The following is a 27,439-nucleotide window of genomic DNA, read 5'->3' as shown; positions in this document are numbered from 1 at the left end:
AAAAAAAAAAAAAAAAGACTTTTCCTCCTTTGGTTACCCATTTCCCAAGATGTCTCTCTCACATCTGAGATTTCTTTCTGTACCTCAGTCCTGGTCATGCCTTACCTTTTTCTTTACCTCATAAACTTGTGAGAATTCAAGGGCACTGTGCATCTAAAATTACTGTGTGAAATCAAAAGCAAAATACAGATTTAAGATAATGTTTCTTACATGTTTTGCCCTTTCTTCACACTGGAACACAGCTAGAACTTTGGGATCCTGCTGAAAGGACCTTTGGCAATTTTCAGTTGCCAAATAAATGGCTCCACAGACAAAAGGAAATGCCTTGATCTATCAGGGTTATTTTGCTGAGTGAGTGAATGAGAATTTTACTTATGAAGGGAGCAAAAGGAGATGTGCTGGCAGGAGAAATCTGCATTGTTCTGACTCTTGCTTTATATATTTAGTTGTTGCTGCTGCACTTTTCCCATTCAGACCAGCGCCCAAGAAGTAATCTTAAATAAGCTATCTTTAGTAAGGAAAAGCGTCTTACAAAGTACAGTAACGGAGGCTATCAAGCATGTTAAGGAAGCATTTTCTAGAAGCTTAGAGATGGATCCCTGAACACTCTGTAACCCTCTGTTGAATTAACAGTCTTGGGAATTCTGTTGGGAATTTGGGTCCTCTTCTCCACGCAGTCGGGATTTCGAATTCTAACAATTCCTCTGCTCTCCATGGCCTGGAATGATTGAACCAAGTCTCTAGATCACTGGAGGCAACATCAACCCTTAACAAACATTTTTGAGGAAGAAGAAGGAGACTCCTAATAAGCAACTGTCTTCTGAGAAGGGATGAGAATTACCCTAATGATGTAACTGACAACACAGTTTCTAGCGTTCCTTTCTTTCCTTCCTTCCCCATTTTTTCCAGCTTCATATCCTGATTTGTTCATGTTACATGAATACTTGAAGTTGATAGAGTTGGCTTTAACTTAGGAACCTTTGCTTAGATATTCAATATCCTGGCCTTTCTCAGAGTACTTGGCTTTTTGCAAATACTTTGTTTTTTAAAATGTTGAAGAATTTCAGCCATTGCAACTTCTTGCTAAGAAGTAGAAGCTATAATGAGAGAGAAGCCCCAAAGTGCAGTGGGACCAGGGTTCTCCGGGGAGAGGGGTGGTTTCCGGGGCCCCCTTAGAGAACCCAAGGCCGTGACAGCTGGAGGCGTGGAGAGGCACCTGACAAGTCCTCAAACGCCTCCCCCTTGATTTAGCTCCTCTAACTAATGATATGCATTCCTTTGGGTTTCAGGTTTTTCTTCCCTAAAAAGAGAATCCCCAAGCTGGACAAGCAGGTTACATTCACACAATAGCGTGAATGAATTCGCTGGTCGCCCTTTGGATTCTCATTTTGGAATCTTGAAGAAAGAGAGGTGGTGGGAGGAGGCTGCTTGGAACTTCTGGCGAGGCCAGTTCGGATCCATTCCCGCTATGACGGAGCGGAAGGGGATAAGAGGACCCCAAGTCACAGGAGGCACTCGGAGGGCAGCAAGCGCCTGGGGAGGCCATCCGCAGGTGGGCGCGGGGCCTGGATTCCACAGTGGGGCGGAGTCCCTCAGTCGGGCGCCGGCTGCAATCACACCCGAACGCCAGCCCCCTGCAGCATCCCTGAGTCCTAGAGGAGATTCCCCAAGCGCTGGCAAAGCCGTTCCGCGCAAGGCTTTTGGTGCCGAGTCGGCGGCGATGGGAGAGCCCAGTTCCGAGACCGTAGCGCACCCACTGCCCTCCCGGGACGCGGTAGGCACTCTCGCCCCGGGCCCGGGCGCCCTCCGCGGGAGCCTGCACTGGCCGCAGCAGGGGCGGTCCGGGCCCGGGGGCGGGACTTGGTGAGGAGGCGGAGCCAGGCCCGCGGCCGGTATCAGGTTGCTCCGGTAACGGTGACGTTTCGCGGCGTGGGCGGGGCCAGCACGCAGGTTGCATATTTTAGGAAGTGAGGAGGAGGCGCGGGCCGGAGCTGCGGCGGGGTCTGGGGCGCACAGCAGCGGCGGGAGGAGGCGGACACGTGGCAGCAGCAGCGGTAGCAGCCCCGGCGGCGGCGGCAGCAGCAGCGGCGGCGGCATCGGCCCGAGCCGCCGGCCGCCTTCCCTCCCTCCCGCCCCGCGGCAGCCCTAGCTCCCTCCACTCGGCTCCCGCGGCCCCGCTAGCTCGGCCGGGAGCTGCTCTTTGCTCTTCTCTCTGACTCTCCAGCGACAGGACCCGGCGCCGGGCACCGAGCACAGCCACCATGGGGAAGGGGGTGAGTGTCCGGCGCCCCCGGGGAGGGGGCACGGGGAGCCCTGGAGGGCAAGAGGAGGAAGTCCGGAGGGCGACTGGGGCCCGCGGGAGGCGGCGGAGGAGGAAGCGGCGCGGCGCGGGCTGGCAGAGCCGCGCGGCTTAAAAGACGACGCACTTTGGAAATGGAGGGAGCGCAGTAACGGGGGGCGGGGGAAGGGAGAACCGAGAAGCTGGAGCGCTGCAGTGCTGGGCGGTGCGCCGACCCCGGGTGGGGGCTGCGCGCCGCCGAGGCCGAGCGGGCCGGGGGCTCCGGGAGGCGGTGCTTGGGAAGCCCCGGGGCCGGGAGCAGCGGGGGAGAGCGGCAGCTGGGCGGCCCCGGGACCGAGCCGGCATCCCCGAGCCGGGCTCCCCTCCCCGCGCCCGCCCTCACCTCTCTCCTTCCTTTTCCCTCCGCCCTCCGTACCCAGAGGAAAGGCGCGCTCCTCCCCTTCCCCTGGGGCGCTCTGCCGGGGCCCCTCCCGGGCCTCCGTTCCCGCCGCGGCCTCGGCGCCGGCGGGGGCAGCCTGCGGGTTCGGGGCTCCTTCTCCTGGAGGCGCTGAGGCTTAGCTGGCTCCCCGCAGAGGCGGCCGCCCTCCCCCAAAGAAAAAACTGGCTTCCCCTGAGTGCGGAGCCGGCTGGGCGAGCTGGTGCCAGAAAGGGTGTGTCTTCACCGCCCTAAGATGGCCTTTAATGTATACTTTTGAGAGCTCTTTTGGGCCACTTTCCGTAAACACTGGATGCGCCGGTGCCAACTGGAGTTATAATCCGAAGGTGGGGAGAGGCGTGCAAATTTTTTGTTGAGGGGAGGAACCTTGAAGGAAAATAGGCTGACCCACCCGGGCCTTAGGGTAAAATAAACCCGAAAAAGGACTGGAAGCTGCGGGCAATACGGTGGTAGGAATACTCTGCCGGTTTCCAGTGTCGCGGACGCACCAAAGGGCAGTCCCTTAAGGAAACGAGGGGTCTTGGGACAGGAGAGTGGCGCCGAGCGCGGTGGGAATATCATCACAACACCGCTTTCCTACATTTCTGCAGCGAAGCCTTGATTACTGGTAGGTAGCTGCTGCAGGAGACTGGGTCCCGGACTCCAAAGGAGCCAAAGGCCAGTTGAGAAAAATTTACACAAAATAACCTCGGAATTCATGGGATGAAAGTGACCAGGTCATTAGAATAGAGATGGGAGAAATGCCAGATACAGTATGCACCTAAAGTAAAATAAATGAATTATTAAAAAACAAAAAGGAATAGAGATGGGAGAGAATCCACTCCGTTGTCTCCAGGGTTTAGCACAGTGGAGACACTGAGTAGGTCTTTCAAGGCCCTGAGGCTTCTGGGTGTAGACCGAGTGTCTGGAGCGGAGGGAGGCTGCACTCTTTGGGGACTGTCTAAATGGGTTCTGAAGGAGGTAATTGAAAGGCTTGAACCTGGTGAGACGAACAGGCGCAAGTGAAATGCACAGCTCGCCTCGCTTTTAAAAGCATACGGCGTGGAGAGCCGGTCCAGGTCGAGTGGCATCAAAGAGCGGAGTGCAGGGCCTCTCCGTTCCCCCAATGGAAACTGGGTTAGTGGCCTGTGCTTTTACCACACCATCAAACCCTTGATCATTCCCTGTAAACAAGCACTTGAAAGCTCATTCGTTGTCTCTCCTCCCTTAAAAAAAAAATAAAGTTTACTTCCTGAGCTAATTTTGGGGGGTGTTGAGGTCATAGATGTGTGCCCCAGGCCTAGGAAGGTGAAGTGACTTGCTCAAGGTCAAACTGTTGGCTTGTGACAGATCAGGCGTTCCTGATTCTTGAACAGCCTGTGGCCTCAAGCCTGCACATACATTTACTCTGTTAACATCACCTTCTGTACAGAACTCAAAATTTACCCTTCAGATGAAACTAGGATATTTGTGATGTTGAATTAAATGGTTTGGGTAACTAAGTTATGTCCATGTATCTAGATGTCTCTTTTATAACCACACACAGGCACACATGCACAGTAGTAACCCACCTGAATAGTTAGTAGAGCTTCAACCCAGACGTCTGAGAACAAAATGTATGGTGGGTAGCAAACAGATTAAATTACAGCAGGCGAACACTGGGATGATGAGCTGCTTGGCTGCTGGCTGGTAGTTAGTGTCTTGGGTATTCTGATACATACATTGAACATACATTGAACATGAGGTTACTTTTATGTGTGTTTGTCCTCAGTGACTTATTGTGATCGTCCAAATGTTCAGGAGAATATTTCATGTTGGGATTTTTCCACATGGGGATTAAAATGTGGGTGGAGTGGTGACTAAAGCCCTGCTGATAATTGGTTAACCAGGAAGCCTGTGCCGGGAGCTAATTTTTAAGGTCATTGTAAATTTCTTCCCCTCCTCTCCTCAGTACCGTTTGTGTCCTAGCTTTTGATGATATTTCAGGTGATTTTGTATGTCCTTAAAAGTCTAATTCCTAAGCATTTGTTAAGAAAATGAAAGAACAGCTCTTGCTGAATCATTCCTGGATGAAATAGGATTTTGTCCCTTTTTTTCGTGCTGGGTGTTATTGCCAGTGACTCGGCTTAAACCTCCAGCTAGGCCTGCCACCTGCAACCGTTCGCTCACCAAAGGCACACACCATAACTGTGCAGAAATGTGAGAACGTTTGTTTTCTCAAGTGTGTAAAAGATGAGGAGGAGGGGGTCTTACCAGGTGTTTCACTGCATTCTGGATTTAGTTTGACTATTATTACCAAAAAAAAAAAAAAATAGCTTATGAGTGGTGATTTAAAGAGGAGCAGGGAAAAAGGGTTCCAGGGAAGGTGGCAGGGGGATGCACATGTCAGCAGAAATCTTGGTTGTACGTTATCAGCTGCCCTTTTGGAGCTCAGCTTGCAAGTGTGACTAAAGCTCCTCTGTCTGCTATAAAGCTAGTACTTTAGACTTACAGCATTGTAAGGCAGAGGCCTCAGAGTGGAAAGTTGCCCAGGCCTGGCCCGGAGCTAGTGGAGCAGTTACAGGAAGAACCAGTGCCTGGAGCAGCGGGGCGGAGAAGAGCCCTGTGCCTCACCCTTTGCCTGTCAGTTGTTGAGTGTGTAACAGTTCTCTGCTTCTTGGGTTCTTTCTGTACCCTTTTATGAGGGTGTATCCCCTTTTAGTAACTTACTGTTTGTTAATTTGTAGTGTTCTCTGCCAGTAAGTTTGTAACACTGTAGTGACTCACCTTCGGGTGGGAGGGTAGGAAAGAGTAGAGGCCTGCCTCTTAAACCTGGGAAGATGGGGAGAGAGTGGTGAACCTGAGAGCCCAAAAAATGAAACAAAACAAAAAAATGCCTTTTAAAATCCAGTTTGATGTTTGTCCAGATGAAGGCTAACAGTTAAAATATACAGATTCCTGGGAATGTTATTCCTAAATTGCATTTAAAAGTACAAATGAATTCAACATTTTATAGCACAATAGACTTGGCACACATCCATGCTCCAATCCAGTCCCCTCAGTCATTGTTTTCCGATTATTTTAGCAACAAATGAACAGATAAGTGACTTTCTATTCAAATCAGGTTATGTTCTTTTAAATATATCTCAACCGTAAGAAGGGCTTTAACTAAAATAGCTTTGAAGGATTTGGTATTGTAAAGTAAAATTGGTTTCTTCACTTAAAAAGGAACAGGTTTAAAATAAAATAAAATAAAAGCCCTGAAGCTTCAGTTTCTCATCGGGCTCTTGGATAGAATGTTCATCCTGGGGATCAAGTGAAGTGATCTATGTTCTGTTTATGGAAGGAGTGCAGTGCCAGCCCGAGTTGTGGCTATTGTTACTGGGCTTGCATAGGTACGGTACTTAGAGCCTAGAGAAGATCACATCTTTACAGACTGGGTTTGCTGTTTGTCAGTAAGTCATTGGCCCTTTCAAAATTAGAGAGCAGGTTTTTTCTTTCATCAGAAGAACATACTACGGTTTAAAAATAATGGAAAATACTGTTAATTGCCCTTCGTAGGAAAGTCAAGTAGAGGTGTCAGTTGACATGACTGCGACTGTTATCTTTGCTCAACAAGCAGATCTGTCTAATAGCATCTTGCTGTCTGCTTTCACTTTTCAGGTGAAGGACTTTGTTCATGGTTGATGATCATTTTTACGTTTTTGAAGCCTTGCAAAATAAAATGGGCTTTTCGGCCTTCTGTGATGAGAGGGAGCCTGAACATTTGTGCTGTGCTAACTTCTTCTAGCTGCCCAGGGCTCTCTGCCAGCCAGCAGGCTAGAAGAAGAAACCCGAGTGTCAGATCAGATGGGCTCACAGTAATCAGAGTGGCTGGGTTTGGACAGCAAAACACCAGGCAAAATGTTTCTCATCCCTGCCAGAGCTGTCCAATTCTAGATTACACTGAAAGTACATGTCCAGTACACGATCATGTGCAGTAGAGAGAACTGTAAAACCTACTCACTCATTTTTAAATCTCTCCTTCATTTATTATATATTTTGGGGAAAGGATATGGAACCTAGTCAGGTCTGAACTTTCTCACGTTGCTATGAATTGAGGGTATGAGAGGAAGTGTGTATTCTTTGGCTGGAGTCATAGAAAGACTGTTCTTTGCATATGACTCACCTCATTAGTTGTGCTGAAATCCGTTGTCAGGAATCCACAAGAAGCTCTTCACATTTATTTGGTGTTCGGGGTAGCAGATTCTGTTAGGAAAGAGGTACCCTTCACTGTATACTTTCTCTTTGGTTTGGTTTTTATTTGGGTACTGAGCAAAGGGATTTTTGACTAGTAGACCTCATTCCTTAGTTCTTTTGTGACTTCACAGTGACACTCTTTATCTGGCTTTAGACCTCACTCACTAGTTCCTTTGGGATTTATGATGAAATATATCTGCATGTGATCTCTTTCTGGTTTTATTCAGACCTTATTTAGTAACGACTGTCGGCTGTTTCGGTGATTTGAGAAGTTGATTCGTGGTAGCTCATGCTTTGTCCTTGGGGCTTGTATTGTTTGGGGGCCTGATAATCAGTGTAAGATTTTGTGGCTCAGTGGGGCTTGCTGTGTGGGTCAATGGGCCATGATTTCTCTGTCTAGTCTGTTCCTATGTGGGGGCAGGACACTAATGTGCTTTGGGGGTTATCCTCTTACGTGTTTCTTTTATCCTCCACGTGATGCTTTCATGGCACCATATTTGTTTTATTATTTCAACTCATGTGGCATTTCTTTAGGGCCTTGGACAGCCTTTACCCTCTTCAGCCTGACGGTCATTTTCCTTCCTAGCCCCGGCTTCAGGGTACTCATTGAGGAGTGATCAGCACTTACTGGGAATTGATTCAGTCCTCTCATAACACGTGTGCCGATTATTAATCAGTTGTCTCTCAAATTAGAGCAGTCTGGCAAAATGAAAAAAAAGAAGGGTAAGGTGGTCAGCAAATAGGGGGAGTTAAGGAGTAGTCAGAAAGTTTTAACCCTTCATAACCCATGTGCCTAACATAGAGGTAGAATAGCCCATTGAAGAAACTGAAGTTTTTGTCTGATTGTTCTTAATAATTGTAAAAAACAAAAGTGTATCTAAAGTGCATTGATTCTTTACACCTTTTAGGATTTTTATTTTTTGAATGATCGTGGATGTATACTAACTACTGCAGGTGGGGTAGGTTGGCAGGCTCTTTAAGAATTGACATACAGGCAGACTGGGGAGGAAGGTTAGGTCATGTTCTTTTGGGCTGAGGGAACCTGCTGGCTAGAACTGTCGCTGTTCTTTGACCATGGCTGGCTGATGGGCTGCAGCCCAAGTTTGGAGATACTGAACTGGGCTCACAAAGGGACCTGCTGCTTTGGCCTTGGTAAATTACCTTCTCCAGGATGCATATTTGGGTGGGCGAGAGAAGGAGGATGAAGGCATGGTGGCCCCACAGGCTCACCTCCTCTGCAGAGAACTGCTGCCCCCTGCAGTGATGTGCTGCTGCTGGGGCTGGAGAGCGGCCATGGTGCTATGACAGTGTCCTCCCTCAACCCTGGCCATCCCTCAGCTCCCCCATCCCTGCCTAGACAATTCCTTGCACATAAACTAATCTACTTAGTCATTTAGGAGCAAATGGAGATGTAATAAACTGGGCCCGATCATTTCTTTACTGTTATTTTCTTTTTTGTTTTTCCATGCTAAACTGGAGAAGACTGTTACTTTCTTTAAGTTTTCACTGATAAGATCAAATGAAAAATAAAGCCAAAGGAGTTTTTTCTTTAAAGGTTTAAAAGAATTTTCATGGAAAGTGAAAAATGACAGCAATGTATATGTTAATTAGGACCAAGTTTAGTGATAGCCTTTGTGTAGTGCTTTTTTTTTTTTTTTTTTGGAGACGGAGTTTCGCTCTTGTTACCCAGGCTGGAGTGTAATGGCGCGATCTCGGCTCACCGCAACCTCTGCCTCCTGGGTTCAGGCAATTCTCCTGCCTCAGCCTCCTGAGTAGCTGGGGCTACAGGCACGCGCCACCATGCCATACCTTTACTTACACAGTTGTGTTGGATGGTTTTATTATGTATCATCCAGGAAAATGAGAAAGCACCCCTCCCCCTTACCTTTTGCATTCAGGGTAGCCCAGGCTAGGCAGCCTCTAGGAAACCAGCAGGGTCAGAGTGCATCCCCCAACTTTCCTGCTAAGGTGGAATTTGCCAAATTCTGTCCTGAGGTGCCGTTTCTACAATCTTTTTGGCAACTCTGAAGTGGGCTGCATTTGGGGCACTTCCTTTGGCTGTCCTTCGAGCCCTTCTTGCCAGTCAAAAGCTTTTGTTCGTGGACTTTGGAAATAGTCCAGTTTTTAGGTGTTTTATTTTTCAGAGTTGATGGTTTCTTGACTAATCAGATGATGAAAATACCTTCTCTAGGTTCTTTAATAGTTATACCAAGTGTTATTCCCATTTTGGGGCTTGGGAAACTGAGGCTGACAGGCAAAGGCTGGTGTTTGGGATGGGTGTGAAGGCCTTCGGCGGTAGCTGTAGCTTATACAGACCTCAAGTGATATGCTGCTGGCATGGAAGCTCCTGCCTATTTTGGGATGATTTCTACATCTGTCATCTCTCTCCCCAACTCTGTCCCCATTAAATGGCTGGCTAATTTCTAAAAAAGAGGAAGGAACATCTTAAGCTCTAGCAGGTCTTTGGAATGTCTCACTCATTGTGAGGACTGTGAGGATTCGATATATGTTTTTAAGTGAGTGAACCTTGTTACATGTTTTAACCTTGGTTCCTCCTGTCAAGAATGTTCTCTTCTCATCTCTTGGGCACCTGTTCCCTCTACCCAGATCAAATAGCAAAATCCTTAGTTAATCTTTGACAGGATGGAATCCATGGGAAGCACAGGATGAAATGGTGACGCTGTCCTAAGCTGTGTCACAGTAGGTAAGCCCCTGCCCTTGCTGTGACTTTCGACTTCCCAAATTAGAATGGAAGGGGAAAAAAAAAAAACCCAACTTCATTTTTAGGAGTGGCCCTTTTGAGGATGGTGTAACCTGTTGGGCTTTCATTGTACCTTTCCTCAGAGATGCTCACAGGGGTGGGGGTGCCCTTATGTGGAACATGATGAGAGTGAGGATTAATCACTCCCAGTCCTCTGGGAGTGGGGAAGTGACCTGAACTTTCTAATTGAAAATAGGAAGTATGTGCCCAATGCCCAGATGAGCCGGAAGGTCACTGTAGTTGATAAGGAAACACCATATTTATCATTCACCCTTCCTGTGACCTTCGTTTTTCCCAAATGCCTTAAGGCATTGTTTACAATAGCAAAGACTTAGAACCAACCCAAATTCCCATCAATGATAGACTGGACAGGGAAAATGTGGCACATATACACCATGGAATGCTATGCAGCCATAAAAAACGATGAGTTCGTGTCCTTTTTAGGGACATGGATGAACCTGGAAACCATCATTCTCAGCAAACTGACACAGGAACAGAAAATCAAACACCGCATGTTCTCACTCATAGGCGGGTGTTGAACAATGAGAACACATGGACACGGGTAGGGGAGCACTACACACTGGGGTCTGTTGGGGGGAACTAGGGGAGGGGACAGTGGGGGGTGAGGAGTAGGGGAGGGATAACATGGGGAGAAATGCCAGATATAGGTGATGGGGGGGATGGAGGCAGCAAACCACATTGCCATGTGTGTACCTATGCAACAATCCTGCATGTTCTTCACATGTACTCCAAAACCTAAAAAAAAGTTAATAAAGAAATACTGTCTTACCTGATTCTACCACTATTCATGTCACCCAGCATGCACTCCCTGACTCTGAATTTTGCAGCTTTGAGACTGCGATAATTGAGACTGATAGGGACTTAAGTAATAATTGGTTCCCACCAGGATAAGCTAATAGTAAGGTTTTATTTTACTTGTGGAGATGAACGGAATTGTATAAGCTGCCTGGTTCTTCTATGCAAACATTGCCTAGTGAAAAAATTAAAGTTTTGAAGAAAAAGCAGTTTCACTTGGTAATACTGACCATGTCTCATTCACAAATGGCCTCATTTAAAACTTTGCCTTACTTAGCATGAATGGATAAAGAAAAGGGAGAGTTATTAGGATATCTAGATTCCCAGCTGACTTTAGCATTGATAGCGATGAAGCTGTGGGCAAGACAGTTATTTTGTAAGTAGTGGTAAAGTTTTGGAATGTGTTCAAAGCCTAGCTGCTCTCTCCTCTTCTGGAGTGGAAGATATTGGAAGTCTGAGAATAATCAAAGCATGCAGATGATGAAACTGAGGGGTTGCAACTCTGATTTTCATTTATTAAAATATATTTCAATGATAGTCAACTTGCTTAGAGAGAATTTGTGAGCCGTATTTTAAAAATCAATACGAAGTGGTCACATAAATCTTGTGAAGATCCTTAGTCAATGTTTTAAAATGGTTTTTAAGTGTCGTGCTTTCTCGTTAAAAGGTACGAAGGAAATAACCACTTTAGCTGTGGTTCCTTTCTGGTAGATGAGCTGCCTTTTCCTTTTTATTCGTCCATTTGTACGTGTTATTATTTTTTCATTTAAACTCTGGCACCAAGAGCTGTACTGACGGAGGTGCCTACAAATGTAGTTGTTCCATAATGGAGAGAATGTCAAGAATGTTGACTATCTTTAGACCTGCTTCATTAATAGATAAGATAGAAACTAATAACTTTACCCGTTTGGAAGAAGTTACTAGTCAAGTAGTCCTGCACACGTGACCACAGACATTACAAATGTAAATGATGTGTCACTACATGTGGGCCACACCAGTGAATTTGGAGAAGGATTTCTCCTTGGAGTCTTAAGGGAATATTTCTAAATTTATGTGAACACTGTATTTTATTTGCAACTGTATTAGTTATGACTGAAACACACATACACTTTTTTATTGTCTTTTTTTCATTTCAGCACAATAAAATTATAATATGGACACATGAGTTCCTAATTATTGCTTTGGTAGCTGGTAATGCACTTTGGAAAGTTAGAAATGAGTAATGGAGAGCCACAAAATAATGGGAATAGCACCACATGTCATGCATTTTAAGAAAATTGTTAATGTCTACTTTTTGGCCTTCAGTTGTCCTTGTGGGAGGCTGCCTGGGGGGAGGTGTCTGGAACAAGGGGCTTTTCTGCTCCACTAAGCTTTGGAGCACCCAGTTCAGGCTTTGTGTAGAAAAGCTCAGAGATTTTCAACAGGAGTGGGGGAGTGGAACAATCTAAATTTAAACTATAGAATCAACATTTTCTTTAAAAATTGTTCCAGTTTTCAAGAGGCGTAGGTGGATCCTGTGAATTATGTGGTAATGCACATGCTTTTCCTACATCCTGCTTATGTCAAAACATTTCCAGAGACTTTCATTTTGGAGGTTTTATTTTCAGGCTACAGAATGGGGTGGGGGCTCCCTTTTTTATCTCATGGAAAGAATTTTAAGGAGTCTAAGGGTGACTTTTTAATACGAGAAGCTGGAAAAGGTCTGTGCTCTTACGTGAGCACTAAAGATATTTAAATTTGATATGTAATAATGTCTTTGCAAAGCAAAGAACATAAACAATATCGAAGTAACTAGCATTTAGATGTATTATATCATTTAATTCTTAAAAATACAAAAAGGTTGGCACTCTTCTTTATCTCCATGCTATGGAAGAGGAAATTGAAATGTAGGAGTCAGTAACTTGCCTAAGGATACATTGCTGGTAAGTGGTGAAGCCCAGGATTTTAGCTCAAGCCTGTCTGATTACGAATACAGACTCATAAGCACAATATTGCACTCTAAGTTAATAAGGTAAAGTTAGTTTTATTCTTTCAGTAGGGAAGCTGGAAGGCTGCAAAATAGGGATTTTGATAGCGAAAATCTCCCCATTAACCCCAAATGGAAGTGGCACTGGCAGGGCCATTGTGAAGCCTACCACTAGCATCAGAAGCATTAAGACTTTCCTACTGGTCGTAACGCTCTTGGATGGAGAGGATGTGTCTTGAGATAATGTATTATTAGTAGGTTGCTTTGCATATGTAGGATGCAATATAAGGGCATACGTTTTCATGACTAGTATCATAATGACTATTCCAAATTATGGCTACCCTAAAAACTACCAAAATCCCCTACTCCAGAATTTTCAGTTTCAGATGAGGTACATAATTCACAGCCTCACTTTTCCCACATTGTCCTACAGGTTGGACGTGATAAATATGAACCTGCAGCTGTTTCGGAACAAGGTGATAAAAAGGGCAAAAAGGTCAAAAAAGAAAGGGACATGGATGAACTGAAGAAAGAAGTTTCTATGGTAAGTACTAGGAGGAATGCTGTATTCCATCCTCATTAAAAATTCATTGTATCCTATATCTTGGATCATACACTACCCCCAGGCCTCACTGTATTCTTCAGCCAGATAATTGCTTTATATTAAAAGAGATCATAGCAGTTGTACAGATCTCATCTAGTTGTAGAGGTTAATGTTGAACATTTTCTTCTTTAAAAGCTGTTAGAGCGTTGGAAAAGTTAGTCACTCTGGCATAACCAAAAATCAATGGAAGGAACTGAGGTTGATATCATGAGTCTTTGCTTTCCTCTGGATTATATCAAACATTGGGAAATTCAGTCTCTCCAGGCTATGGAAGCTTCCAAGACTTAGCCTGCCTGGAATCGACCTGGTCATCAGAGAAGGCAGATAAGGTTTTACTAGATCCCTGAGAGCTGCTGGGCTTCTCTGAAGTGTTGTGGCAAGTGGTGATGGGCCACTGTCACTCAGCTCTAGCCATTCTCCAGTGAAGAGCTAGCTGTCACGATAGCTGTGTGCTGGCGAAGCCACGAAGTGACGGTGAAAGGTGTACCAACGTCTGCACTGAAGAAAACATCTGCACTTCGTTTATTAAGTTTCATGATGATAATGAGTAATGCTGGGGTTTTTTTTTGGTCATTTTTCATACTATAGTGTGTAACTATTTTCTTTGTTTCCATTCTCCCTTAGGATGATCATAAACTTAGCCTTGATGAACTTCATCGTAAATATGGAACAGACTTGAGCCGGGTATGTTCTCGTTTGAAAGCTGTTGTACAGAATCCTGGTTTTCCCTATTACATTTTTTCCTGTGTTACATACAGGTCTAACCTCACAGGCACTAGTAAGAAAATGACAGCCACCATCTGTGTATCTACTGTGTGGCATGCACAGAGCTTCGCCTTTTATATCCTCCTGATGTTATTTTCCCTGAAAACGTCCCAGATGTTAAAAAAAAAAAAAATCCCTGATGTTATTTTCCCTGTTTTATAGTAGTTGAGAGCCAATAAGTGGGAGCCCAGGACTTGCAGTTGGCTTCAAAGCTATGCTTATACCTTGACCTTTTGGATGATAAATTTTCCCTTTATTTTTCTACATGTGTTAAATTGAGTTGAATATTTCACCTAGTTGAATCTTCAACAGTTCACATTTTTGCACTTTTCCCAGCTAGCCCATTGCAGCCTGTTATGATTATACTATCATTTGTTTAGTTAGTCTATCATTTATTTGGAAATTGTTTTGTACAAAATTTAAAGAAAGCTTTTCATAAAATAGCCATTGTGTATCTTATTATCCAGAGGATTTTGATATTAAATGTGCAACAAATGTTATAAAAATAAATAGTCTAGGGGTGTCTTCTTTCCAGATAATCACTGAAAAGTCTGGGAATAACTTGAATAACAAGCAAATATGTAGCATTTTTTTCAGTAAGGCATCAAGAGCCATGAGTACTGTGGTGTTCTGATATATATTGGTTTTTGTCCACAGTTCCTGGTTCATAACTCCCATAGCCCTTATTACAGCCTGTTGTTATAGTGATGGGTGTGTTAGACCTCAGCGCAGGCTTCAGGAAACAGAATCTCTCTCCCCTGTCCTCCTTTCACCTGCCCCAAGGCAGGACTCTAATCTTGTTCCACCTTTCTGATTTTCCAGGTAGATAGTGTTGGAATTGAATTGGAGGAAACCTTGGTGATGGGGAGAAACCACCACACCTTTGGTCACAGAAGTCATGTTCTGTGTTGTTTGTTGTGATGTAAAAGTAGAGAAGAGGCCCGGTGGGTGCAGTGGATCACCTGAGGTCAGGAGTTCGAGACCACCTGACCAACATGGCGAAACCATGTCTCTACTAAAAATACAAAATTAGCTGGGCGTGGTGGTGCATGCCTGTAATCCCAGCTACTCAGGATGCTGAGGCAGAATTGCTTGAACCCAGGAGGCGGAGGTTGCAGTGAGCTGAGATTGCACTCCATTGCACTCCAGCCTGGGCAACAAGAGCGAAACTCCGTCTCAAAAAAAGAGAATAGAGAAGAATGTGGTTTGAGAGTGTTTTTCTTGAACAGGTACTTTATAAGCTCCAAGAGGAGGCCTTGACTTGACCCAGAACGACATGCCAGCAGTGACTCCGTGCTCACTGTGTGCCCGGCAGTCCCCAGCCACTTCACATATATCATCTCACTTAAGTTTTTATTAGAGTCTTACAAAGCGTGCTCTCGCTGACCTGTGCCCATTACTCAAATGCTGTGGGTCTGTTTCCTTACTTGTAAAATGAGGTTAATAATGCCTAAAAAGGATTGTCATGAGAATTGAACAAGTTAATTAAAGCACTGAATTCAGTGCCTGGCATGTAGATTAGCACTCAAATGTTTGGTAACATGAGCACAAAATACAGATAAACAGAACTTTAGACAAAATTATTTTCTTTTGTTTAGCTTGGTATTTTGATAGTATAAAAGTGATCATAATTTTCCTCTCTTAATGAGAGCCTATATCTAATTGTCTGCTGTCAGTGAATCTTGGGGTTAAGGCCCATTAGAAAAACAGCAGGCTTTAGTAGAGTGGGTTTTTCTGGTGAACACCTTTCAGTCCCCAGGTTTACTGGGAGTTGGCTAAAATGCACATGGAGGTGAGCACTTCCCTGCCAGGCAAGCCAAGAATCAAGCTGTATATTTAAAACTTGGCTGTTAACCCAACGGATTTCTACAGGAAGTTCCCTCTCCTTTGATGTTTGGAGAAGGGTTTTTTCCCCCCCTCAGGACAGAATCAATACACAGAAAACTCAAAGCTCTTTATTTGCAAAACTGAATGGTTTTGTGAAAATAGATATCTTTTTGGTAGAAATGCAATTTGGCCTGAATCCATTGATCTAAAACTTAGAAGAAACCAGGCTGGATTCAAATTTATTGATGGGTGAATTTGAAGAGTCTGAGTGTTACGGTTTCCTTGGGAAACGTGGGCAATTGTTTGCCTGAACGCTGGTGGGGCTGGCTCATTAGCAGAACTATTCATGGAGGAATTTGCTAGGTTTTACCTTGGCTCTCCAGCTTGGGACATTTTGTTTCTTCCTTAAATCCTTGTTGCAGCTGTCCAGCTATCAGATAAGTATATTGGCTTGTAAATGCTCGTACGGTTTGCCTTATTTATTTATATTCTTCTGCTTCTCAGGGCTTAACATCTGCTCGAGCAGCTGAGATCCTGGCGCGAGATGGTCCCAATGCCCTCACTCCCCCTCCCACTACTCCTGAATGGATCAAATTTTGTCGGCAGCTCTTTGGGGGGTTCTCAATGTTACTGTGGATTGGAGCGATTCTTTGTTTCTTGGCTTATAGCATCCAAGCTGCTACAGAAGAGGAACCTCAAAACGATAATGTGAGTTGTGTAATTCAGCATGTGGATTTGTAGTACACATCAGGTATCTTCTCTGTCTTTGTCTCCCACTTATTCTCAATTTCCACGCATTACTTTTTAGTTATGAACACTGGAGAATAGTGTCAGCAGCTGTTGCCTTCAAGACCCATCCATTCTTCGTTTCTGGTTCCTCTCTCTACCACCCACCTGTAGATGCTCTTACAAGTGGGAAGCCCACCTGTGTGTGCTGCTGTGAGCAGGCAGCCCTGTCAGGCCCCCGCCACCACCCACTGGATGGCACAGCACAGCTTTTAATGTTGGCACAGTCACCTGTCCAGAAATGCTTGGTGGCCATTCTTCAAAATCCACAAGTTGGTTGAAAAACATTTTGTTTCATAGATGCATCTAGAACATATCCAAACGTCCAGTTAGTGATCAAGTGTTGGTGTGGCTGACCCCATTTCTGACCCTTCCTGTGTGGTCTCTGGAAGGATAAATAGGAAAACATGAGTTCTATATTTATGAAACCTTGATTTCTCTATTGAAAAATCTGTTTTTTATTCAGTCAGAAAATTAATTGAATGTCCCTAATTCTTGCGTAGAGCCATCGGCCTTAATTTGTCTTTTCCTTTCCAGCTGTACCTGGGCGTGGTGCTATCCGCCGTTGTCATTATAACTGGTTGCTTCTCCTACTATCAGGAAGCTAAAAGTTCAAAGATCATGGAATCCTTCAAAAACATGGTCCCTCAGGTACCAGATACTTTGTCCTTCTCCAAGCTTGTCAGCCTGTGACTTAGTGGGGAGTTAAGGCTTTCCAAGTATTACATGACTCCATCAGAGAGATGGATGTCTTCTAGCCCACCCAGAACCACCTATTTTCCTTCTACCCCCAAAAAGGGGCAGCCTTTCTTTTGAAGGTAAACTCTGAATGAAGGCACACCATATAACAGCAATCTCTCTTAAACTGGAAAGCAAGCTTTTTGTAACTTGCATAAATAAAAAAGTGAATAATATCTTTGTTATATGTTCAGGTAATTAGGATTGTAGACCATTTTTAATTTGATTTTCTTGTTTTGGACACTACCCTCTCTTTGCTGGTATACTAACGGTATAAATGGTTTCCTTTCCAAAGCAAGCCCTTGTGATTCGAAATGGTGAGAAAATGAGCATAAATGCCGAGGATGTTGTGGTTGGGGATCTGGTAGAAGTAAAAGGGGGAGACCGAATTCCTGCTGACCTCAGAATCATATCTGCAAATGGCTGCAAGGTAGATCTTTTATTTTAACAAACCTCATAGCTAGCTCTGCTGTTTGGGCAGTGTGAGTTGAGGGGGAACAGTAGCCCATGATGAGGCTGGTATAGTCACATGACATTTTCCTTTTTTCCTCACATACAGGTGGATAACTCCTCACTCACTGGTGAATCAGAACCCCAGACTAGGTCTCCAGATTTCACAAATGAAAACCCCCTGGAGACCAGGAACATTGCCTTCTTTTCAACCAACTGTGTTGAAGGTAGGCCATTTTTTGGCACTTTGAGCATGGTGTGGTATTTCTCTTGGGCATTAACAAAAACAAACCATAGGCACAATCTCACGTTTTGTTGGCTCCATTTCTCACAACTTGTGTCAAGCACAGAGCAGAGGTGTCTTCCATGCTGGCAGGAAACCTTGTGGCTATTTCCCTTCCCTGCACCTCCACCCTGCCTCTTCTCTCAACACCACCAGCCTGGCATGGGTGTTGGAGCTGCTGTCCTGTTACTGAGTTGAAGGCCCTTTGACAAACAGCATATACAACCAAAGAGCTGGCCCTTAAAAAGTGTGCTGTTGTCAGGTCAACTTTTTTTTTTTAAGCCATGCTATGTAATTGTGTAAAATCTGTGGCTTCTTTCAGGTTAGATAAAATTAGGTACAGTTCTCCCTCCCCTTCTTTTAAAGGCACCGCACGTGGTATTGTTGTCTACACTGGGGATCGCACTGTGATGGGAAGAATTGCCACACTTGCCTCTGGGCTTGAAGGAGGCCAGACCCCCATTGCTGCAGAAATTGAACATTTTATCCACATCATCACGGGTGTGGCTGTGTTCCTGGGTGTGTCTTTCTTCATCCTTTCTCTCATCCTTGAGTACACCTGGCTTGAGGCTGTCATCTTCCTCATCGGTATCATCGTAGCCAATGTGCCGGAAGGTTTGCTGGCCACTGTCACGGTAAGAGGCAGGTGATGGTCACCCTGACTCAGACCAGCTTGCATGATTGTTACACTTGTCTGCCATCCTCTTCTGAGGCATCACCGCCTTATATTTTATTCTGCATGTTTAATACAGTTTTTATTCAGAGCCACATCACATGTGAGTTTTGACAGTAAGAAAACCTCAGCATGTGTTTATATGTAAGATAATAGCCTCAAAGCATACATTTTGCTTTTAAATTATCCTGTAGTCCAGACAGTACCGTGGAGAAAGCAGAAGAACTTGGGATCCAGTAGAGGGATAGATTGTGGTAGGATCCTGTTATTTTTCTTAATGGATTGCTTTTCTGGAAGGAAGGAGAAGCCTCACGTATGGTTTCCCCTTATTATTTCTTCAGACTTCAGAAGAAGGTTGGGGAGATTTAATTTTAGACAAACTTCTTCCACATTAGGGTATAGAATTGTAACCTGGTCGAATGAAGTAATAATTTTCCTACTATTTTTTAGGTCTGTCTGACGCTTACTGCCAAACGCATGGCGAGGAAGAACTGCTTAGTGAAGAACTTAGAAGCTGTGGAGACCTTGGGGTCCACATCCACCATCTGCTCAGATAAAACTGGAACTCTGACTCAGAACCGGATGACAGTGGCCCACATGTGGTTTGACAATCAAATCCATGAAGCTGATACGACAGAGAATCAGAGTGGTAAGGCCAGGGCTGTCACACACCTCAGCCACCTGCTCACTTCGCTTGCTGCTTTTAAGAAATCGCATGAAATTTTTTTTTTTAAGCTCATGACAGTTTTTCTTTTTCTTTTTTGTTTTTAATCATTTAGTAATGAGTCGAGGGTATGGGATTTTGATTTTTCTTTTTTTTTTTTTTCTTTTTGGCATGTCAGTAGAAACTTTAAATTGCCCTACAGACATGATTGAAGAATTCCTAAAACATGATTGGTTTCCTTAATTGGGAAATGAGATGTGTCACTGCACATTTCTGTGGGACTTTAATAGGAGAACTGAGAACACAGCATTAGAGGTTAATGCATTATTTTCCTGTTGTGTTTTCTTGCCTCCATCAGGTGTCTCTTTTGACAAGACTTCAGCTACCTGGCTTGCTCTGTCGAGAATTGCAGGTCTTTGCAACAGGGCAGTGTTTCAGGCTAACCAGGAAAACCTACCTATTCTTAAGGTATGCTCAGGAGTTAACTGATGAGTTGCCTCTTGGAGGGTGTAGACAGCACATGAGAACTGCCATTTGAGTGTTAAAAGTGGCACATTACCTTTGCGGTCTGTATGACTGTTCACTGTAGGACATCTGGAGCAGTCTGTACGATACTTTCCTGTGTGTAACTTAAAATATTGTGTTGCCTGTGGTTCTCGATGTATTATAGGAACCCCCGCTCCATGTAGGTTGATTAAAAAGGGAAGATGCAGTAAAAATCTGACCAAAGTGGGATGGGAGGAGGTAGAAGAGTCTTCATTGCTAAAAAACCTAATTCATCTGCTTTTGCTACTCTGAGTTTATATGATCACCTAACCTAGTGGACAGTGAGAGCCGAGGGCTGAGAGCTGTAGTGACTCCATAATCGTCTTTGCATATTAGGATACAGTAGATTCCAGTAAATCCTTTAAGCCATTTATTTTCCTGAAATAGCTCAGCTTATCTTATCTTATTGGTTCTTAGCTTGTTTACTAATGATGTAAAAATAAGCTCCAGGCCAAAATAAGCTCAGCTTCAGCCTGTGGAATTCTGATGCAGTTTGAAATGACTGAGGTTTTACTGTGCTGCCCAAGTGAAGATGCAGCCTCAGAAGGATCATGAATTTGTGTAAAGTCCTGTAGGAGGAGGAGGCTGTGCGAGGCTCTCTGGGCCCCGCATTCTCTGTGAAGCTGCCTGTAGTAGGTGTGGGTGTAAACTAAGTTGCCAAAGGGAATATGGCTTGGATGTAACTCAGATGCTTTCTGTGGTGAGGATAGAGTTCATTTATTCTGCAAAGGAGATTTTCTTGGCATTGAATCGATGTTCATTTGACGGTGATGTTGTTTATCTTGGGGATAAAACTTGAGATAAATGTTTCATGGTTTTCTTTATCTCAAAGTGGAAATGTTCTAGGCTTTGAGCAACAGGTCCCAAAAGTATCAAATCTTTCCTGACTTAAAAACCCCAGAAAGGGAGCAGAAGCTGTATTCTAAGTATTTCCAGAGTGGGGCCATGTTGATGGCATCATTACTAAAAAGCGGGGAGGAAGCAGCAGCTCTAGTCTGCTTTTATTAAAATAACTGGCTTTTATTTAAAATGACCCCCACTTATTTATTTTTTGTTTCTTTCCAAACCTGGCCAACTTTCTTGCTCTATGGAGCTGCGATACTTGTGAGCATTAATTTCTTCATCTGCATATGCAGCCTTACATGTTACAGCTCTAAAAGGTTTACCTATATAAAAGTTGTTTACAACTGAAAATGCTTTCAGTATGTCAAAATGTAAGTGTGTCATGTATCATAGAAAATATGTGTATCACCTGAAGCGTGGGCTTTAACTAAAATGTTACCTGGTTAGATTTCATTACTGTTGGAGCTGGTCATAGCTTTCAGTTCGAATCCTTCAGGCCCAGTGAACTTTGCGCAACTATGTGTAGAACGTAAAGTCTTCTACTTTGCCCTTGGCACAGCAGTTTGTCCCCAGTCCTGAGACCCTAAGGCATTTTTTTTTTTTTTTTTTTTGAGACGGAGTTTCGCTCTTGTTACCCAGGCTGGAGTGCAATGGCGCGATCTCAGCTCACCGCAGCCTCCGCCTCCTGGGTTCAGGCAATTCTCCTGCCTCAGCCTCCTGAGTAGCTGGGATTACAGGCACGCGCCACCATGCGCAGCTAATTTTTTGTATTTTTTTTTTTTTAGTAGAGACGGGGTTTCACCACGTTGACCAGGATGGTCTCGATCTCTTGACCTCGTGATCCACCCGCCTCGGCCTCCCAAAGTGCTGGGATTACAGGCTTGAGCCACCGCGCCCGGCCCCTAAGGCATTTTTTAATAAATTCTAGGGTAGGGCCGGGCGCGGTGGCTCAAGCCTGTAATCCCAGCACTTTGGGAGGCCGAGGCGGGTGGATCACGAGGTCAAGAGATCGAGACCATCCTGGTCAACGTGGTGAAACCCCGCCTCTACTAAAAATACAAAAAATCAGCTGGGCATGGTGGCGCGTGCCTGTAATCCCAGCTACTCGGGAGGCTGAGGCAGGAGAATTGCCTGAACCCAGGAGGCGGAGGTTGCGGTGAGCCGAGATCGCGCCATTGCACTCCAGCCTGGGTAACAAGAGCGAAACTCCGTCTCAAAAAAAAAAAAAAGAAAAAAATAAATTCTAGGGTAATGAAAGGTGCTGTAAACGTTTAGTCTCTCACTTGGTATTTTCGGATAAATAACCAGAAATAGGTAGTTGGGAATAGCATTGGCTTTGAGACTTTTCACTAGGCCAGGGGAAGATAAAAATAGACTGGAGTAGGTTGGAAGGGTGTGTTATACCTCTGCTAGGGAAGGTGACACCTTCCCACACCCTTCTTTCCCTAGAAGCTGCTGTGTGGCAGGGAAGGAAGTTGGGGTTTGAGCCTGAAGGGCTGTGAATAGCAGTGGTCTGGGCTAGAGGGACTTCTGTCCCACCTGACACCACTGCTTCCTTCTTGCCCGTCCTCTGCTACCTCTGACAAGATTGGAATGTGTCTTTAGGTATTTTTCCAGTTTTTCAGTGATGCGTCAGTGAAATTTTTTTGAGATAATTTACAGATGATGTCTCTGTTCACAGCGGGCAGTTGCGGGAGATGCCTCTGAGTCAGCACTCTTAAAATGCATCGAGCTGTGCTGTGGTTCCGTGAAGGAGATGAGAGAAAGATATGCCAAAATCGTTGAGATACCCTTCAACTCCACCAACAAGTACCAGGTCTGAAGATCAGTGGGCACACAGAGGGCGAGGGCAGGCTGGGGGACAAAGAAGGGGCAGGTACATGAACAGGAAGAGGAAATATTCTCCCTTTGGAGTTTTATAAGCTTTAGCTTTAAATTTTACCCTTGATTACAGACAGACTGCCATAATTTAGTTGAATATCAGCAGGATAAATGAAGCCTCTTATAAAAACACTATTGAGCCTTTTTGAATACTTGTGGTTTGGGGCCTGTGGGGAGAAGCCTGGAGGTGTGTGTGCACAAGTGTGCCGTAATCCCTGTGTCCTGAAATTTTGTGTTTTTGTTTTTTTGTTTTTAATGTGAACAAGTGTCAGGACTTTATGAATACATCCTAGTGCTCTCTTTTTTTCTGTAGCATTCAAAGCATCTTACAAGTATAAGATACTTCAGAGTTCAGAAATAAGGGATCTTGGGTGTTTTAGAGCAATTATTAAATAGTAAGTGCAGCTTTGTTTTCCACCGTGGATTGCCGCCACACATCCAACCATCCAATGTTTACATCTCAACAATCCTTCACAGTTGTCCATTCATAAGAACCCCAACGCCTCGGAGCCCCGACACCTGTTGGTGATGAAGGGTGCCCCAGAAAGGATCCTAGACCGGTGCAGCTCTATCCTCCTGCATGGCAAGGAGCAGCCCCTTGACGAGGAGCTGAAAGATGCCTTCCAGAATGCCTACTTGGAGCTGGGGGGCCTCGGAGAGCGAGTCTTAGGTACGCAGATAACCTGGTAACAAAGCGCCTGGGCATGTTTCTGTCAAGCAACCTAGTTTGGTAGACAGTTAACGAGTGATCCCATTAACCTCTATGACTTGCTGACCTTCCTGTACATCTCTCTGGGGCAATACTCCTACTTGTTTATTTGCCCCTATTATTTTGAAAACAATAAGCGCTGGAGAAATGTTCAGTGTATTGGGCTGTGGGAACTGTCCTGATGGTTCGCTTCTGACTTGTACTTAGACCTTTGGTCTCACGCTAGTCACTTCTTTTTTTTTTTTTTTTTAAACAATGGTGGAAGAAGATGTTATCTAACCTGTGTTGCTATGAACATGAACAATAAGCTTAAGTAAATTAAATTTAATTAATTCTTAGTGTGACTAAGTTAGACATAATTATTTCCTGACTGCCTTGGCACTTAATTGCGCAGCTCAGAAACCAGACTAACGGTAAACGTTTAGTCTGAGTTGCTACCTATTTTTTTCTACCCTGATAGCTACTGAGGCTAAGAAGTTCACTTTACATTGTCTAATGTATTGGGAAAGTGGCATTTATAATATTTTGTAGGTTGATAATTCTTCCTGTTCTTAACTTGGGTACATCTAACTCATGGTATCTTTAATATGTGTCTATCCAACCGAAGGACTGCTGTCTTCTCTCTATCTTGCCTTAAGTATTTTTTACTTCCCCACCTCCACCACACCAAAGGGGAAGCAGTCTCTCTTGAGTCCACATGGCATATCATTCTATTTTAAAGATCATTGTAACCTTCATACAGCATTGAAAGGAGTGCCTTATATTATCTTGATTCTGGTATTGATTATACTAGATGATAAACCCTTTGGGCAGAATGCATCTGACCTGTACTTATCCTCAAAAGTAGCTAGAATGATGTCCCATATTGGTGCTCAGTAATATATTTCAGTTAAATGAATAAGAGAGCAGAGATACGGCCTTGATGTTTCCAGAGAAGACAGCTGAGACAGTTAATCCCATGATTTGCCAAATCCAAATAATTTACTGTCATTACCAGTGGGCAAGTCTAGAACCCTTAATATCCCGGTGCTCAAAATTGGTGTCATCAATTTAGTCTTCTCCACATGAAACAATTTACAGTTCCTTTGAGGCTTGGTGTGATGGAGTCTGTCTTTCACATGTTTTTTTTTTTTTCTTTCAGTAACTGTGTATCATTCATAAATGTTAAAGCCCTCACTCTTGTTATAAAAATAGACTTGAAAAATTTTCCAAACTAAACATTCCAGTGAAAGGTAGATGGGCTGAACAGGCTGCCTGCCATCACTGCCTGTATTAGTAAAATTTTCAAAGGCTCCTGTCCTCTTTGCAGGTTTCTGCCACCTCTTTCTGCCGGATGAACAGTTTCCTGAAGGGTTCCAGTTTGACACCGATGACGTGAATTTCCCTATTGATAATCTGTGCTTTGTTGGGCTCATCTCCATGATTGACCCTCCACGGGCGGCTGTTCCTGATGCTGTGGGCAAATGTCGAAGCGCTGGAATTAAGGTAGTGCCAGGCACCTCCTTGGCTTCATCTCTTAGTGTCTTGGGACACCCTACTCAGCCAGTGTTGCCCTTTGAGGTTCTGATGGCTAGCCGTTTTATCTCACCTGGAATAGTAATTTCTCATCTCCAAACCTTTACTTACAGCCAGAAAAGACCGAACAGTATTAAAATACGGTGGTGTAAACACACTAGGAATTTAAAATGTTTAGAAATCACTTGTTTAAAAAAATGTAAGCAAAGTAAAAAGAGCAAAAGACTTGAAGTCTTAAAATGCTTGCATTATTCTAAATTAATGTATCTTATGCAGTGAACGGCATGTTTTCTGTGTTTTCAGTTAATTGTTAATGAGTGTTTGCTGTCCTCTGTGTATCTGTCTTTTTTTTTAAGTAGCTGAATATTACTCAAGTGTACTAATATCCTGTTCTGGGTATTTGATGTTTCTGTTTTTTACTCTCAGGATTTTTTTTTTTTTTTCGAGACAGAGTCTCGCTTTGTTGCCCAGGCTGGAATGTAGTGGTGCAGTCTCAGCTCACTGCAACCTCCACCTCCCGGGTTCAAGCACTTCTCCTGCTCCGGCCTCCTGAGTAGCTGGGATTACAGGCATGAGCCACCAGGCCCAGTGAATTTTTGTATTTTTTAATAGAGATAGGGTTTCGCCATGTTGGCCAGGCTGGTCTCAAACTCGTGGACTCAAGCGATCTACCCGCCTCAGCCTCCCAAAGTGCTGGTATTACAGGCATAAGTCACCACGCCCGGCCTACTCTCAGGATTAATACTGCCCTGAAAAGCTTTGTAGAAGTTACTCCCTTACCACTCCGACTGCTTCTTTTTAAAGTATATTCTAAGTATAATCACTGCATCAAAAAAAGAACAGTTTTGAATTCTTATCACATGTTGCTTTTCCCCCAAATTGGGCCAATTTGAGAATGCTAGCCAGCAGCATTTTTTGCTGGTTTAAGTAATTTTTGAGTATTTTTACGTGACTGTAGAAGGAAAAATAGATATTGTGTATGCCAGTGATTGTATACCAAGATAAAACCTGAATATTGGCTTTGTGTTTCCTTTCTGTGCATACACGTTTATATTTTTGGCTAATCGATGTTTATTAGTTTTATGTTTGCATTCCTTTCCTTTTGATAGTCTAAGCTGAATCCTTAGTATTTACTCTTGCCTACTGACATGGAAGACTTTTTAAGGTAATTTACCTGACAGTCGCATTCAACACCTTGTCTTGTTTATTACAGGTCATCATGGTCACAGGAGACCATCCCATCACAGCTAAAGCTATTGCCAAAGGTGTGGGCATCATCTCAGAAGGCAATGAGACCGTAGAAGACATCGCTGCCCGCCTCAACATCCCAGTCAACCAGGTGAACCCCAGGTAAGGCAGGAAGCTCAAATCACAGTCTGCTGTGAACGAGCAAATAGTGATAGTTTAAAATCTTCAGCGTGGGTCTATAATGGTTTGCATCTAGGCTTGCTCTGAGCAGGAAATGTACCTGCACTGCCAGAAACCAACCTGGTCATTCCTAGGGAGGATTTCAAGTAAGATCAAGTCATAATAACTAGCACTTAGATGGTATTTACTGTTCTAAGGGCTTGATATGGTGACCTATTATTTTCAGAGTGGGGAAGCCGAGGATTCAAGAGGCTTTGAAGTAGCTCAGAACTGGTGAAGTCGTGCAGTAAATTCAGCAATCTGGCTTCTGATTTCATGCTGTTAGCCACTGACTACTGCCTAGCACCTAGCACCTTGACACTTTCCAGGTCCACACTATCCAAATACAGTGAGGAAGGGATAATTACTTAGGTCATCCATGCAGACACAGGAAACATTTGTCAATGAAGTAAAATAGGTAACAGCAAATTGGTTTTGTTTTAAAGGTCAGGGGTCTTTCACCCTCCGTTAGGGTTGGGAGGGGTCGGTCTTGTATCAGCTCTGCCACTTTCTAAAACTTCATTATATTTCTTTTCTTCTCTTTCTTTTTTAAGGTGGAGTCTCGCTGTGTCGCCCAGGCTGAAGTGCAGTGGCATGATCTTGGCTCACTGCAACCTCTGCCTCCTGAGTTCAAGCGATTCTCCTGCCTCAGCCTCCCAAGCAGCTGGGATTACAGGCGCCCGCCACCACACCCGGCTAATTTTTGACTTTTTAGTAGAGATGGGGTTTCACCATGTTGGCCAAACTGGTTTCAAACTCCTGACCTCAAGTGATCCACTTGCCTCGGCCTCCCAAAGTGCTGGGATTACAGGCGTGAGCCACCACACTCAGCTAAAACTTGGTTCCATTTCAGTGTGTCTTAGGAAGCTAGGGAAAGGAAGAATATATTAGACAGCCCCCCCCCGCCCCAGATTGTCATGAGTCTCTAATGAGATAAAATAGATGAAAATGCTCTGTAACCTGTAAAGTACTGAACACTTAATAACTTTCACATGCTGGGGAAAATTCCGTGTATAAAGTGATCCACATAAGAATATCTCCTCTTGCCGGGCGCAGTGGCTCAAGCCTGTAATCCCAGCACTTTGGGAGGCCGAGGTGGGTGGATCACGAGGTCAAGAGATCGAGACCAGCCTGGTCAACATGGTGAAACCCCGTCTCTACTAAAAATATAAAAAAATCAGCTGGGCATGGTGGTGCGTGCCTGTAATCCCAGCTACTCAGGCGGCTGAGGCAGGAGAATTGCCTGAACCCAGGAGGCGGAGGTTGCGGTGAG

At 44.3% G+C, this 27,439-nt stretch overlaps 1 protein-coding gene across 1 annotated transcript in view; it reads left to right on the top strand.

The window, feature by feature from the left end:
• Window positions 1–1,892: 1,892 nt before the first annotated feature.
• ATP1A1 (ATPase Na+/K+ transporting subunit alpha 1) overlaps window positions 1,893–27,439 on the top strand; it is a 32,273-nt gene continuing 6,726 nt past the window's right edge. The window contains exons 1-14 of the mRNA XM_017524196.1: window positions 1,893–2,273; window positions 12,909–13,019; window positions 13,704–13,763; window positions 16,176–16,379; window positions 16,995–17,108; window positions 17,491–17,625; window positions 17,755–17,872; window positions 18,295–18,563; window positions 19,052–19,250; window positions 19,624–19,733; window positions 22,336–22,470; window positions 23,013–23,205; window positions 24,554–24,729; window positions 25,973–26,109. Coding sequence (XP_017379685.1) covers window positions 2,262–2,273; window positions 12,909–13,019; window positions 13,704–13,763; window positions 16,176–16,379; window positions 16,995–17,108; window positions 17,491–17,625; window positions 17,755–17,872; window positions 18,295–18,563; window positions 19,052–19,250; window positions 19,624–19,733; window positions 22,336–22,470; window positions 23,013–23,205; window positions 24,554–24,729; window positions 25,973–26,109 — 1,973 coding nt within the window. The 5' untranslated portion in view covers window positions 1,893–2,261. The remainder of the gene's footprint in view (window positions 2,274–12,908; window positions 13,020–13,703; window positions 13,764–16,175; window positions 16,380–16,994; window positions 17,109–17,490; window positions 17,626–17,754; window positions 17,873–18,294; window positions 18,564–19,051; window positions 19,251–19,623; window positions 19,734–22,335; window positions 22,471–23,012; window positions 23,206–24,553; window positions 24,730–25,972; window positions 26,110–27,439) is intronic.

The sequence above is a fragment of the Cebus imitator genome, unplaced genomic scaffold (genome assembly GCF_001604975.1).
Source record: "Cebus imitator isolate Cc_AM_T3 unplaced genomic scaffold, Cebus_imitator-1.0 Scaffold32, whole genome shotgun sequence".
Lineage (NCBI taxonomy): Eukaryota > Metazoa > Chordata > Mammalia > Primates > Cebidae > Cebus > Cebus imitator.
This window is presented reverse-complemented; position numbering and strand designations above follow the sequence as displayed.